The sequence below is a fragment of the Labrus mixtus genome, chromosome 4 (genome assembly GCF_963584025.1).
Source record: "Labrus mixtus chromosome 4, fLabMix1.1, whole genome shotgun sequence".
Lineage (NCBI taxonomy): Eukaryota > Metazoa > Chordata > Actinopteri > Labriformes > Labridae > Labrus > Labrus mixtus.
Genome location: NC_083615.1, coordinates 8,299,436 through 8,314,573, shown reverse-complemented (window position 1 = coordinate 8,314,573; position 15,138 = coordinate 8,299,436). Strand labels below are relative to the sequence as shown.

At 40.8% G+C, this 15,138-nt stretch overlaps 1 protein-coding gene and 1 long non-coding RNA gene across 3 annotated transcripts; one reads left to right on the top strand and one right to left on the bottom strand.

Moving 5' to 3' along the window:
• Nucleotides 1–104: 104 nt before the first annotated feature.
• On the bottom strand, nucleotides 105–14,732 carry LOC132972644 (neuroplastin-like). 2 transcript variants are annotated; one of them, XM_061035629.1, is made up of 9 exons: nucleotides 14,576–14,732; nucleotides 9,995–10,342; nucleotides 8,145–8,316; nucleotides 7,948–8,042; nucleotides 6,221–6,354; nucleotides 4,228–4,501; nucleotides 2,506–2,527; nucleotides 1,268–1,344; nucleotides 105–1,108 (listed from the first exon to the last, which is right to left on the bottom strand). In XM_061035629.1, exons 1-8 carry the CDS (start codon nucleotides 14,664–14,666, stop codon nucleotides 1,284–1,286), a joined length of 1,197 nt encoding a protein of 398 aa, XP_060891612.1. In that variant the 5' UTR covers nucleotides 14,667–14,732; the 3' UTR covers nucleotides 105–1,108; nucleotides 1,268–1,283. The 2 variants fall into 2 exon arrangements, with proteins under 2 accessions (XP_060891612.1, XP_060891613.1); XM_061035630.1 differs by lacking the exon at nucleotides 9,995–10,342 and having other exon boundaries at nucleotides 14,576–14,729.
• On the top strand, nucleotides 1,959–2,445 carry LOC132972646 (uncharacterized). The gene is made up of 2 exons (XR_009672928.1): nucleotides 1,959–2,088; nucleotides 2,215–2,445. It is a non-coding gene; the product is annotated as an uncharacterized LOC132972646 (long non-coding RNA).
• Nucleotides 14,733–15,138: the final 406 nt, after the last annotated feature.

Sequence of the window (15,138 nt, the reverse complement as noted above, 5' to 3'; positions counted from 1 at the left end):
AATGTCACTAGATGGTGCTGTTCTCCACAAGCTTCACTTGTCAACTGCAAGTGCACTGCACAAGTCAACGTGTGTTTTCAAATAAATCAACTCAAAAGGCACACTCTCTTTTTCCAGATTTTTATTCTTAAAAATGAGTCGCGATCTTGCAATTGCTTCACATGTGTCAGTCCTGACGTGGGCGCCTTTTTCTCCGCCTCCCATGTCAGCTGGAGAGAATTCATGCAGCTGTGCAGTATGTATGCCGTCAGCGCTCTACCGTGATCCTACTAGTTTAAAGCTTTGTCACATAGAAATCAAAAGCTGCAATGATTTTCAATATACTGATATGGATAATAGTTGCATAGGATAATAGCCATGCTGTACAATACACATAATTATTAAACAACATGTTCAAATGATTAGTACAGATCTCCTAAAGTAGCTTTATACAGTTGTTTGTTATTCTCAACATTGAAGTGCATCATATTATATGAATAGTCTTAGTCTTGATATCATAGGTGATCTGATACATTGTTACAGTGATTTAACACATACAGTACATACAGTAAGGTCAACCTTAACCAAACTTATTAGAGGGACATTGCAAAGCCCTTAAATAGAATAGATATAGTCAGATCAAATGATAAACTTATAAAATGGTATGCAGCAGAATGATAAAACTATACACGACTGTCATACCAGATTAGGGTGGCATTTTCTTTTACATTGCTGAGTTTTGTTTTTGCACAGAAAATTATCTACATGAAGCTGCTCTCAAGAGGAAAGAGCAACCCCCCAAAAAAAACAAACCAAGAAAGAAAAAAAAAACATCTCTGCCTTCAAACAGAAGGTCAACATCTTGCATGCATTATTTTAGAAGTAGTAGAAATGTCAAATCATTGGATAAATGTCAAAATCATAAACATCAACACCTGCATGCAGCAACAATGGTTATAATGTTAACATTAGCGTACCTCCTGACCTCGCACCCTCACACATCAAAATCATAAGGCATGCCTCACTCGACTCCTTCACACCCATACTTTAAACTGCAGATAAATCCTTTGAAAAAACGGCTATGGATTCCCTTCTTGTTTACCTTCATGTGGTCATTGTTGGATGAAACCTGCAGAGAAAAGCAAAGTTTTTCAGTCTCACGGCCTTCTCATGCTGACGCTCTAAAGCTTTCACTGATACAATTCCATAAGTCGGGTCATTTATAATTTGTGGCAACTGGCGTGTAACACATTTATCAACAAATCCCTCTGAATAATTGAAGACTTACTCAGCAGACAGGCTGCTCAGTTTGTGTTCCTCTGGCGGAGGTTCTTGTCCTTGTGGTTGTTGGTTGAATTAGTTTTCCTTAAACGAGACAGAAAACACCACATCAGTTCACAGCGCACATTTTTAAAATGTGCTTATAAGTGCTCAACTATCTAACCAAATGAGGGATTAGATTATAAGTGTTCAAAGATTTATCAAATACAATCCTATTGAAACCTTTGGTTGTCAATAGTTTACAGATTTTAAAATCATCAACTTGAAGAATAACTTTAAGCATTTTTTATACTAAGACAGAATTTAACATAGAAAAAAAAGGTAACTTCACTGGTTCCACACACACAGTAAGTACATCTCTGATTAGATGATCAGTGTTAGCAGGGGAAGTCTCTACTGATCAATAGTGACAATTATCATTTCACTTCTAGTGGAAACTAAACAGCTCATTACTCTGACACATATTCTGTTGTTTGACTTTGGAGGAGGTACACCAGATCAGGGTCCAGTTACACTTCCTGAACTGGTCTTTTGTTTTTTATATCAAAAAAATACATTGCTAAGGCCCTCACTCTGTCTTTATACACAGAGGGTTTTAAGTTTGTAAGCAGCTTTAAGGACAGAATCTTCCTCCAACTTCTCTTCTAAAGATGTTTTATATTCACTTGAGTGTTTATAGACAAGTAGGAGTAACAGTTATTGACAAAACACTACATGGTCTCTTCTGTTAGGTTATAATGAAATTATAACAGATCATTTGTTGGCTCTGACTTCATTGTGTACGACACTGTGGGATGGAAAAAGCATTGATTTGTTTTAAATCAGAGTGTTTTAGTATTAGCAGCAAAAGTTTTAACCTCCATCCCTTATTATACATATTATGTAAACCATGTATTACACCTTCAGTACTGATTATGACTGATGATGAGTTCAAAGTTAAAGATATCCTTTTAGAGTCTAAGAGCATCATAGGTGGGACAGTTCAGCTGGATGCTTGTCTCATACACCAAAAATAAAAAACGGCCTTAATTTGACTTTGACTTTCTCTTTGATACATGGAAAATGCAGCAAAACTCCAACACATGACGCTCCCGGTTGTTTGTGACCCAGATTTTGAGGAGAACTGAGCTCTAAAGACAGTGAGGACTGGAGGAGTGGAGACATGTTGATAAGCTACAATAAAAACTAAAACATTAGTTTTAGACACTAGAGATAGTGTAATGAAGATACGATGGTGATACTTACACAGGTCCTGCTGGGTCATCATCTGAGGCAACAAGGGAAAATGTGGAGAAACATCAGAAAAATGAAATTATCGCAGGAAGTTGCACACGTGGATGAAGTGATAAGAGTTTCTTTTTTTTCTTTTTTTTTTTTTTTTAATCAGAAAGCATCAATAGTAGAAACATGGAAGAGCAGCTGTGACAAACGTCATGTTTTGGATCAGTTCTATGTTTCATGTTTGACCCCAAAGGTAAACTGTGACATGGGATGAAAACAGACGCATCAAAAACAAAAAACAAAAAACATGCTGCAGAAACAACATCTCATAAAGTCATTCACATTTACACTGAATGCAGTCAAGTGCAGCACAACACAGATTTTTAAAAATGCATGAGCAAGTGAGTACTTTACATACAGACAGAATTAGGGTAAAAAAAAAAAAAAAGACTGTTGTCATGCAGTGCTCACAAAGAACAGCTGTTCACTCAGAGAGCTTAGTGAGAAGCAGCTCGGTTAATATCAGCCCACTACTGAAGGTATGAAAGTCACTGACGCAAACACTGACTGCAGAAATGATTCAACAACACAAACATCCTTTACACTTCTTTGCATGCCATTTTTAAAAGCTTGTGTGTTATGCAAATATATGGAGTCACTGCTTTTAAATTCACAGAAAATCCTCAACTGCATTTCACGCTAACGTTGCCTAACAGAAGTGCGTGCTGTGCTGTGATTTGGAACACGATGAGGCTGAATGCTTATTGAAATTCATGACGCATGCCGAGACTCAAAACTTACCACAAACACGGTTTAGGTTATGCAATTAAAGGGGGGGGGGGGGGCAGGGGAAGGGGAGGAGGGGAGATATTACAACAATCTTGTAAAATATTCAACAGCCAGAGTGAGCCTAATTTATAGGAAATGCAAGTAAATAATAAATTATTAAGATTTCATGCGAGAATTTGCTGCATGACTCACGCAGTCCACATCCATTTTGTGAGACTGTGAGGATTCTCAAGGTGACCCAAACACGTCTAAAAAATCTGCAACACTTCATTTCTGATCATTGATTGAACCGTGATGACTATTTGTCGCCGTGCAGTGTCACTGACAGCTCCGAGCTGTCAGTCATCCGCTGCACGCTGCATCTAATCAGCACGAGACAACATCTAAATTCTGTTTGAAAGGAAAGGTCGTCCAAATATCATTAATGCATTATTTATGACACAGCTAGCCCCCCCTGAAAATGAAGTACTCAGAAGTATTAGAAACCCCCCCCCCCCCCCCCAAGATGGCATGCGCAGGTTATAGAGCTGAAAGAGTGTCTCGTGGTTTAGGTTGCTGCTGCAGCTTTGGGGACAGCATGAGGTCCCTGGAAAGCCATTCATAATTGAAGCTGTCCACCTGCACAACACTACAGTATCATATTTCTAATTAATATTAAATGTATGAAATGGTCCTGACAAGGTGCAACCTTCTGCAACAGTGTCTGCATGTTGGGTCAACAAGAGCAGGCTGAATTATTGAATGCAGACCCGTCAACAGTGTCATGTGACCCTGCTGGTGTCTGTGGCAAAGGAATGACTTCAGCACACAGCGACTAGAGCGTGTCACAGGCGTCTCGATGACATAGTTTGTGGACGCAGAAAGACCCCACAGAAAGAGTTGCAGACTGAACATTAATAACACCTTCCCCTCATTATACATTACAAACAGTAGGATAATATAACGCCGGTGACTCACCGTCTTGTAAATCGTCGGGCTTCTTGCGCTTCTCATAAACCACTATGATGATGACCAGGATGATGATCTCAGCCAAAACCCCCAGGAGAGGCCATAAGGGGGCCAGGTGGCTGCGGACCCTCAGCACAGACTTCTCCTCGCGGGAGCCGATCATGTTGGTGGCGTTGCAGCTGTACTCGCCCGGGTCCAAACCAATGTCCAGGTCCACGATGTGGAGCTCGGTGTAATTGTCTCTGCTGCTGACGAAGAAGCGGCCAGTGGTGTTGTCAACTTCCTACCGAGGTAGAAGAGAGAAGCTGGCTAAACAAAATCACTTTCTCCAGTTTGAATATGACCTATCTGTTTGTTTGTTTTTTACACTCTTTTTTTTAGGTTTTATTTATTTCAGTTCAACATTATGATATAATCATATTCACAATTTTCCATTTTGTTTTATTTACTTCCTCTTTCTTAAAACTGTATTCATTTAGTTTCTAGTTTTTTTAATATATTATTTTATGTGCTGATGTGAAAAACCTGAATGAACGAACCGCTCCCTTTACATTCAGTATTTACAGTAATAGTGTTGTAGGCTACAGCATCCACGAGACGAGCAGATAAGAATGCAGCTTTAGAAAAAATGGCAGCTGAAGCTAAAGTGGATTTTAGCCTCTTTAGCTCAATGTTTCCCCTCCGCTTGGCAGTTAGTTGATGATAAGTGGATTGTTTGTGTACAGGTGTACTAAACTTAGGTAAGAAAAAGCAGCAATAACAAGATACAGGCTACAGGTGGCTTTAGTTATTTTCTTATCGGAAAGTATCATTGAACTTAAATATCAGTCTTTACAGGAAAATATGTATACATGTATTACCACAAACCAGGACATTCAAATGACAGAGTTCATGCTACTGACATCTTTATACATTTCTTGAGTGCTATTAGATCGACTCATGCTTGTCTCAGTTTCCTTTATGGACAGGGTTCATAACGGTATCAGAGAAGAAGTGATGTAAACCTACAGATGTCAGTGTGAGTTTGTATAAAAGGAAGACTCCAGAAAGTCCAGATACAGAGCACAAAAAGCCAGAGTACTTCCTGTGTCTTTGGGGGTGTGGCCACCTACAAGTGTGATATAACCAAGAAAACTCGACCTCCTGTTGTCTGTGGTCAGTCTCCTGTTGATTTTCATTCCTTTACAGAAAGAACTGTGATTTGATAGTCCAGGCTTTAGGGTCTAAGTATGCTACAAAGATGATCTAAAAACTGAATTTAGATGTTACAGCAAAAAACTAGTCAACATGCAAATGACATGTAAACTCAGAGACAACTCATCATTAAATAGTCGTGCAATTCAAAGCCCAGACATTAAAGTCTACCTTTACATTAGGTAAGTTTTGATTGACACTGCACTAAGTGAAATGTGAGTGTCATAGGAATTATAGATTACACTGGGGTGGAACTGGACTGGGGTGAATCTTTGTCCTCTCAGGAAACAAAGTGTATATAAGTGTAATAACATTGAGATGTTTCTCATTTTTGGTCCACCTAATCTACTTAGGTGGGACGGCTGTGGATCAGTGGTACAGTCTCAACTGGAAGGCTGGGAGTTCAATCCCCAGCTCCTGCAGCCACATGTCCGACGTGTCCTTGGGCAAGACACTTAACCCCAAGTTGCTCCCGCTGCGTATGAATGTGTATTCTAGCATCAGTTCCTTCTGATGGTCACTTCACATATCAACCTCTGCTAACAGTGTGTGAACAGGTAGGTGTGACCTGCAGGGTAAAAAAAGCTTTGGGTAGACAGAAGACTAGAAAAGCGCTGTACAAGCTCAAGTCCATTTACCATGACTTCTATCACAAGGGAAGACTATAACAAACACATTTCACTATTATGCACTATCACCTCGACTTAAGACATGTAGAATTTGCAGAAGATCTGTTGCATTGGATTGTATTCAGATGTAAATGGAATTCTTATCAAGTGACTGGAGAGTGGATAATCATTTCACATACCCTATAAACGCCATTTTCGAATTTGCGCCAGGTCCACACAGGGTGAGGGTAGCCTACAGACTTGCAGTAGAGTATAGCACGCTGACCCTCATTCTTATTCTCACTACGCTTGTGGCCCGTGATGTCAGGAGCAGCTGAAACAGAACAACAAAATAACAGAGGTCAATTGTTAGAACACATTCAAGAAACTCACAAAGATAGCAACAGGTCTTATGTGCACGAGGGGATATACATTTTAACGCTGTTGCCATGGCGGTGATTTGTTTGACATGAAACAGGAAGTATTTTCAGGGCCTTTAAATACTTATAGGCACAAAATTTGCCAGACACGGCCCCCCCGGGGTGGAGGGAGGTGAATGTAGATGTTTGAGTTGGGTTTTGTCTGTGGGTTTGTCAAACTAGCTCAGTGGCGCCTCCTATAAAATGTACAATAATAAGCACGTTGAATCTAGGATTATGAGATTTGGTAGGCAAATGTACCTTGCCTAGATGTACAGAAAAGCCTCTTGGGCCCATATAGTTAACTTAACAGGAATTATAGTTTAAAATGAACATTGATGAGGAGGAGTGGTTAGTAGTAAGGAGGCTGGAGTCCTTCAAGCAGGCGGCCTGGGTTCAAGTCTGATATGTGGCTCCTTTCCCACATGTCATTCCCCACTCTCTCCCTCCTCTGTCCTATCTCTGAATAAAGGCATAAAAAGCCCCCCAAAAAATACACCTTAAAATATGTCAAAGTTAATGGTCAAACATTGTGTATTTTTGGCCATTTCCAGGGGTCAATATTTGACTACATGACCCAAAAATCTCTTTTAGGATTTAGGAAGATAAAATAAAGTCAAACTGGAATTACAGCTGCAGGAATATTAATTCATCTGCTGATTATTTAAACAATAGTAAATAGTAAAAACAATCTTAATATTTAAAGATTGAATTCTATAGACTTAACTTCTTAAATCCAGAGAGTAATATGGGATGTCCTGAAATTCCACCTTTTGTCCTTCCAACAACCTTCAAACGCCCCCCTCTTCAATTACTAATATTCATGAAAAAGAAAATCAAGTAGGCCTATATAATGCTGGATATTTTGTCTCGTAAAATTACTGAAAAGATTCATTCGTTAATAAAATACACGGGAGTTAATTTTTTTTTTTTTTTTTTTAAACATTTTTTTTTTTTAAATAAGGTTAATTCCATTGAAGGTTAATATCAATGACTGAGGACATTTGTCTTCTGTGTGAACTGAAGTCACATTTTATAAATGATATTTTATCATTTGTATCTGAAACTTGGGATGAAATTTAATACAGCAGCCAGCTTTAGTCTGTGTTTTGTCTATATGACTATTTTTATTCAGGCAGTAAATCTTTGTTTCGTCCAGACGATCAGAAATGCCCCATAAAAATCAAAGCAAAACTGTCACAAAATCCAAATGGCGTTGCATGTGACAGCAGAAAGGCAGAGCAGATTTTACCGTTGAGACATAATCCCTTTGCCATCAGACAAACAAGACACCATCTGCTACCACTGAGCCGGGCATTGCTTAGATGGAGGTGTCAAGGGCGCTGACTGCCCCTGAGCAGCCAGCAGAGCCATTTGAAATCACAAGTCCTCACATGACAGGGCTGCTGGTGCTCAAGGCCACTCTGGCCACATTTATTATATCCAACAAGGCCTTGAAAATGACAAAAAAAAAAAAAAAAGCCTGCAGCTCACAAATCAACACCTACATTTAACCTCGATGGTCGCGTTGGCTGGAGGAGTCATCTCGAAGGTGTAGACACACATGTACACTCCGGCATCGTCTCCTCTTGGTCTTTTCACCCTGCACAGCAAAAACATCTCATGAACACCCAACAGGCTGCTGAACTCTGTTATTAGCATGCACACACGTGAACATTTAGAGAAGTGTTATGCAGACTCCCACTTGTACTCCGTGTTCCTGTTTGGGCCGCGCGTTTCCGGGATCTCCTCCCCGTTCTTCATCCAGTAGCTCTCCTGGTGGACGCTGTGGGCGCTGGTCAGGTTGCACTGCAGTGTGAAAGAGTCGCCTTCCAGGAGGGGAAGTGTGGTTTGTTCAGAGGCGGTGATTGACGGCTCTGTAAGAGAGACACACATCAGCGCCAGCACAAGTGATGCTTGCTGGAACTCGTAGGCGGGGGTGTGTGGAGGGGGGGAGGGGGGGAGATGTAAACACCAACACACGAAGGGTTCAGACAGACACCACAGCCAACACACTTTATACAATATAGAGCAGGAACAGCACTGCAAAGTGGGAGGAATTATTTTAGGAATTAGGGCTTCCTTAAGTAGAAGTCATCCTCTGCATCATTAGCTGGAGGTAGAAGTAGAAACAGTTCCAAAGCTCTGGCAGGGAGATGAAACTCTCTCAGCTGAATTATCAGTACCAAAGATGAGACACTGCATTAGAAAATATCATGGCCTTGATAATAAAAATTAATACAAGTAAGAAGAGTATAAGACCATGTCCATAGAAGAGGTAAGTAGAGAGGTCAACTACAGCTCCCAGGGTGCATTTCAGTAAGAATAATGTGATAGTTGAGCCTAAATTTCTGTGAGAAGGAGCTAATTTATATCAATGTATACCTGAGTCTAACACAAAAGAGTCAATTGTTTAACGTATTCCTGATTGGAGACAGTGAGAATGACACTAAGTTAAGGTTCAATTAGCAACTTTCTCGACTGTTCTTTGAAGAGGGAAAAGGTTCGATTTAAAATACTTTTACCTCATTTAAAGTCAACCTGTGAAAAATCCCCACATGGATTAGCTTTTAAACCATGAAGACCTTGATTGGAGTGTTGTATTCTGCTTAATCCTGATTATCTACATCTTGTTTGCACATGCAGCCAGCAGTAAACATCTCAATCGGAGTCATAAGCTGAAACAGGAGATTTGTATTTGGCACCGTCCTATACGTGAGACACCTGAGGAACCTTTTTTACTTTCCTTGTTCAGGAGAAAATAAACGCACATGGATAAAAATATCCCATTTGTGAAAATTCTCCTGACCTTAACACTTTGAGCAGTTACTTTGTCTCACGATACATTAGGAACTATCTGATCAAAGGATACATTAACAAAGTGTATTTACATTCATACATATATCTTTTTTTGTTAGTGCAGAAAAGTATTGAGATTTGACTGCCAGAGTGAGAACAGGCGTTTAAGTTTTTGTTTTTTGATGAAAGACAGTTTGTGGAGATACATCTGTATCACAATAATTAATCTTAGTCTAGAAAAATACACAGTCTTTTCTGCAGGTTAGCGTTTGATCGTTTAAAATTCAGAAATGTTAGCTTGTGCCTTTTATACAAAGGCAGCATATATACAATATATTTGGTAAAAATCTGGATCTGCAAAATTTGAAATCTTGAAACAAAGAAATAAAACATGTGACAACAAAAACAACAATCAGAAGACAATGGTAAACTGAAAACAAAGATATTCAGTGCAGGGAAATGAGAAGATGAGAGCTACAGGGGATAATTAGAAGCGGGAGTGGAAACAGAGCAGAAAGAGATCGGGCTCGGCAGGTCGGAGGGTTGAAGAACTTAAGGACTAGTTGATGAGGGTTTCTCTGTTTTCTGAAGCTTGTAGGGGAGGATGGCATCAACAGAGGAAGGCTAGTGGTCCTCTCGAGAGGTCTGAGGGAGGCTGAATCACACGGGAGCTGGTAAATTTGGTTGCCAACAGGGTGGGTTGGGTGTGTGTGTGTGTGTGTGGGGGGGGGGGGATCCTCTACACTGACCACTCACTCTGTAGCACCGTTATGGTGGCCTGAGCACGGATCCAGGTAGTGGCTGGATTTTGGTGCAGGTCGTTACGCCGCGGGTCATTGCTCGCTCTGCACTCGTAGGTCCCGGAATCGTCCAGCATCACACGAGTGACCCCCAACACGCTAACCGCGTTGGCACCATAGGCTGTGTTGATGGACACCCGCCGCTTACGGGCGCCGTCCCACAGCTGCCGGAAGGAATCGGCTCGGTTGATCTCAGAGTACCACCACTGGATTTCTGGCGTGGGGTTTCCCACCACGTCACAGTACAGCTCAAAGGTGTCCCCTGTGAGCTTGGTTTCAGAGAGAGGAGATTTCACGAAGCCCGCTGAGGGTGGGGGCGGTGTTTTTTTTTGTTTTTTGGGGGGATGGAGAGGGGGGGGGGGGCAGCATGTCCATGAAGAAAAAGAGGTGAAGGATGGAAAGGCAAAAAAAAAATAGAGGGATGAATTAAACAGGAAAAGTAAAGAAACTTAAAATGATTAAATGAAATAATCAAGAAAAACACTGAAAGACAATCAATTAGAACAAAAGATGAAGAAGAAAAAAATGTGAAATAAAACATTGAGCTGTAGCTAACTTTTCTGTTTCAGTTGATTCTGTTGCTACTTTCTTGATTGACTGATTCATGGTTTAGCCCTGAAATATCTAATAATGTCAAACACAGTTTCAAATCTCTAATCCCTGTACAAAGGGGGACCAGGAGGCTGAGACACAAACATATTCACTTTTCTATCATAGAAAACCACTAAACTGTACAGCTTATGAAAGTAGGTATTGAAAGTAGCTCCAACAGGAAAACATAGCAGCCCAACCCTTACGCTGTGAAAACATCAACGTTTCAGGATGTGGTATATTTTTTGGTCGCACAAGACAGAGAAAGAGACGACCTGAGTGAGATCTGCCTCCGCCGTTACTGCTGCTATTCCGAGGACGCTTTTAATTAAATTCTATTGGGACGTCCTTGTCAGAGCTGCTCTCACTTGATTTTGTCAAATTAATGACATTATATAAATTTCTGCCTGGATCGCACAGGGCTCACACCCAAAAGTCCTCTAAGTGACCTTGTCGTTTACGTTACATCCTATCTGTGAAATTAAAACACTATTTAGGGAAGCATCGGAGCGGAACGCAGAGGCCAAGCACACTGCGGGGATTATTTCTCTGCATGGCCATGTCTCCGTGTCTGAACTGAATGTAATGGAGGTGAAACAATTGATCACGGCTACACAGAGAGGATGAGGAGGAGGAAGGGTTTATAATCAGAAGCACGGTCTATAGGCACTGTGGCGAGCACACGAGATTGAGAGGAGATTTATAGAAGCTACGGCTCCAGGTCTCTGGGGAGTGTGTGGGCGCACGGTGATAGACCCCCTCTGTTTCCATAGAAGCACTCTACGGCAACCGAGTAGGAAGCGAGGAGTCGGCCAATGGAACAGGACGATCATCACAATCACGTTTTTTTTTTTTTTTTTAAACCTGCTGTAGAGCCCACAACTGGCTCATCAATACAACACATTTACTGTACGCTATAATAGATTCCTATACAGTGCTCAAGTACACCTAGGTAATATAATGCAACTATAAGCAACAGTCCTGCAATGATCCAACATTCACAAAGGCTCTAATGGTCCCGTTTAGAGAGGAGATGCCTTTACCCTCATTTATATAAATAGGGTGGACTGAGCTTACATTTGATGTCGCTCCTCTCTTAAAACAGCAACAAACAAAAAAATCAGTGTACACAACAAGTGTACCAGTAAATAACATGACCGTGTTTGAAGAAAAACAACACCTCAGCTATAACCATGGAACTGCTGAGAGACAGACCCTGTCACCTCGGATGCTCTAGATGTGTCAAAAGTGCTGAGCCAGAAGCGCCATCCCCGCACGCCTGTGCGCTGTACATGTATGAAACACGTCACGCATGGCACGCTGATGTCACTTTAGCTTTGGTATGTGTGGCTCTTTTAGTGTGAATGAAACTATAAAGACTGCATTTTGTTTATTACGGCCAGAAATCGTCCTGAGAAACTTACTAAAATGTTATGATTCTAAGTATTCTCGCCTCCAGCCCCCCACGACCCCCGGACGGGGAAAGCAGTATAGATAATTGATGGATGAATGGATAGATGGATTCTCAGTATTTTTTACAATCGATAATCAACATGTCTTTTCGAAAATGTGATCTATCTGCGAGACATAATCGTAATCACAATTCATTCAAACAAAAAGGTGACATGGCTTAATATGGCTCAGCTAAAATTACTATTTCACCCTTTGACAATTGAAAAATTGTTGACAATTAGTATTGTAAATATTTTTTTGTGAATGGCATAACCTACTTGCTTTGTATTATTTTGATGGTGTTATTTCTATTTGATATTGGCTTAAATATATTCAATGCTCAGTCATATATTAAAATATTTTGTTTACAGTTTCTTTTATCCTCAAAGTTTAAACGTGTTTGATTGTTACAACAGAATGACTAGAGATCCTTATTTCTGCTCCATGCGGGTCAAACTATCAATCTAACATTACCGCCATGAATGTTTCCTTGCAGACTTTTTTCTCCAGATCTCTCCCAGAATCCATTTAAACCAGTGTAATCACGAAGCAACTCTGACCACTGTCCCAGTTAATGTACCAAAAACTATTGCATCACATATTGTGGCGCTAAATGAATGCAGAACCAGAGCCTGGCAGACAGTAACAGAGGCGGTTTACAAAGAGTCATTATAGAGTAGGCTAAATCAAAAGTTAGGATTCATTTAAGTTAGGATTCATTTAATGTTAAATATAACAGGTGATATCAGGTGAGAACTGACACATTAAGACATGAAATCATTTAGTCAGTTAACAAAATAATTTTTAGCACTGATTTCCAATTCGTATTTTTTTTGGTGACTGAACACTTAATCAGAAAAGTAAGCAAGTAATCAATGGATCAATCAATAATATAATAATCAATAATTTCAGGCGTATGATGAGTTGTCTTTTTTTTTTTTTAGGTCATTGTCATTTCGAAAATGTTTCTCTTTATTTATCTTTGACATGATGCCCTGACTGTTCATCTTTAAATCTTCGCTAGTTGCTTACTCATGAATTAGAACAGACCCGAGAATGATTATCCCTAAATGTTCACTGTCTATAAACCATTCACAGATGAGGTAACTGGATCCTCCGTTTGCATTTATTAGATAGCCTACTTAAATGATTTCATCATTTCTTCTGTACGCAAAAAGAACTACAAATGCAGATATCAGACTCAGCTAGAATTATGACAATTAATTGCATAATAATAATAATAATTCATGTAAAAAATATATTTACTGCACACTATGGACCTCTCTGAAACCATCTCGCTTCTTGAGACTCACTAGTAAACACTTTCCAGCCACCAGTCTGATAAACAGCCATTTAACCAGCATTGTGAGGTTCTTCTGCTGGAACGCTGATTGAAGAGGAGATGTCACGGGTGGGTGTGCACTGTGCAGTATAGGAGGAGGAGGAGATGTGTGATGCATTCCTACACATGGTCAACTCCAGCGATATGCCAAGGCTGAAAATTTCTCACTCATTCTAACATAACGCTTCCAAGAAGAGGAAACCAAATAGACCCACTAACACTCGGCTGAGACGGGGTTCACATTGCACTTAACTGGTTGCTGCTGGGGATGAGATTTATGAGCAGAGGGGTCATTAGGACAAGAACAAGCGTGCTGAGAAATCAATGCCGTCCTGCGGTGCAGTGCATCTCAACGAAGAGTTAACAGATTCACTGTTGCAAGAGGACATTAAAGCCATGGTTCCCAGTGCAGCATATCTGCTCTAAAAATAGAAGCATGCAGCAAAATGGACTGATGCTATTTACAGAGCCGCACATCTTCAGAGGTCCTACATCTAATTGCATACATGTTACACTCTGCTACAGAGAGCTGGAGTGATGCAGGGATTTATCTCACAGAGTGGGAGAGGATACACTGCTGGATACTAAATCCTGAATTCCTCAGCCTCATCCTGACATACCTGTGCAACCCCAGCATGTTGATTGTGTGTGCCTGTGTACATCTTTTTTTTTACCCCATTATGCACCTTTTTCCAATCCCACAGCCACATTAACACTTAAATTGTCCTCGCTGATTGAACGGCTCGTGCATTCAGCTCTATAGCCTACTTCAAAGGACATAATAGGGACACCGCACGGGCCTTCGTTTGGCCCACTTCAGCCTGCAACGAAAACAGATTGTAGCCTATTAATGTTTTATTGGCCCTTCGTTTCAAAAGCCAAAAAAAAAAAAAAAAACAGCGCTTCATTCGATTATTATGCGTCTCTTTAAGTGAAGCATTTGGGGATTATCTACTGACACTTGGCTGCTGGAGAGACAGTCGTGACGGAATGACAGCGTTCTTAATAACAGAAAACGTCTTGCAAGGTTTCATTAAAAATGCCCCTAATGCAGAAGCGACATCCTTACAAAACGAATTTTCGCCATGATGTGAGATTGGCGTAATGTTTTTTGTTTTTTTTTCCCAATGAGAGGACAGCTCATTTTCCTACCGTTCTGGGATGAGACGGACTGCAGCATGAGCGCTCCAAATACCGCCAAGGAGAAGGACATGACTGCAGCTCTTCGTTTGCCAGGTATCATCTTCGGAGACGGGAGATGGAAAATGCCGGTAGACGAGCGCTAAGGTGACCTGAACGGGATGCGGTGATGCTGGGGTGGATTCGCCGAACGGTCGCACCTCGAGACACGCCAGCAGGGTCGCGCAGAGAAGGGGGAAGTGTCGCTGGGTAGACTGGCAGGGACTTCCGCTGGGTACCTGTGCAGCTCTCTGCTGCCTGTCAGCCCGGTGCAGTAAGGGAACCACCTTTTTTAAACCCGTGTTATCTGAAATCTCGCGAGATGTTGGGGGAGTGCAGACCATGGTGCACACAGCTGAGACACTTCACTGCGAAGCGTCCCAAGTAGAACTGAAATCAATTAGAAAGAAACACAGTCAAAAAAGAAACGATAAGGACAATATTTATTCTCAAGCGTTTCAAGATAAGCATTAAACAATGGCATCACGTGCAAACATTGTATATTTTCTAGATTAACCCATGTTTAAGATAGCCCT

Excerpts from the sequence above, each read along its gene's own strand:
- LOC132972644 (XM_061035629.1), bottom strand. The coding sequence starts at position 14,666 with ATGATACCTGGCAAACGAAGAGCTGCAGTCATGTCCTTCTCCTTGGCG. Across the intron at positions 8,043-8,144 it reads AACAGGAACACGGAGTACAA|GGTGAAAAGACCAAGAGGAG; the intron begins GTGGGAGTCTGC and ends TTTGCTGTGCAG. Across the intron at positions 4,502-6,220 it reads TCGAAAATGGCGTTTATAGG|GAAGTTGACAACACCACTGG; the intron begins GTATGTGAAATG and ends CTACCTCGGTAG.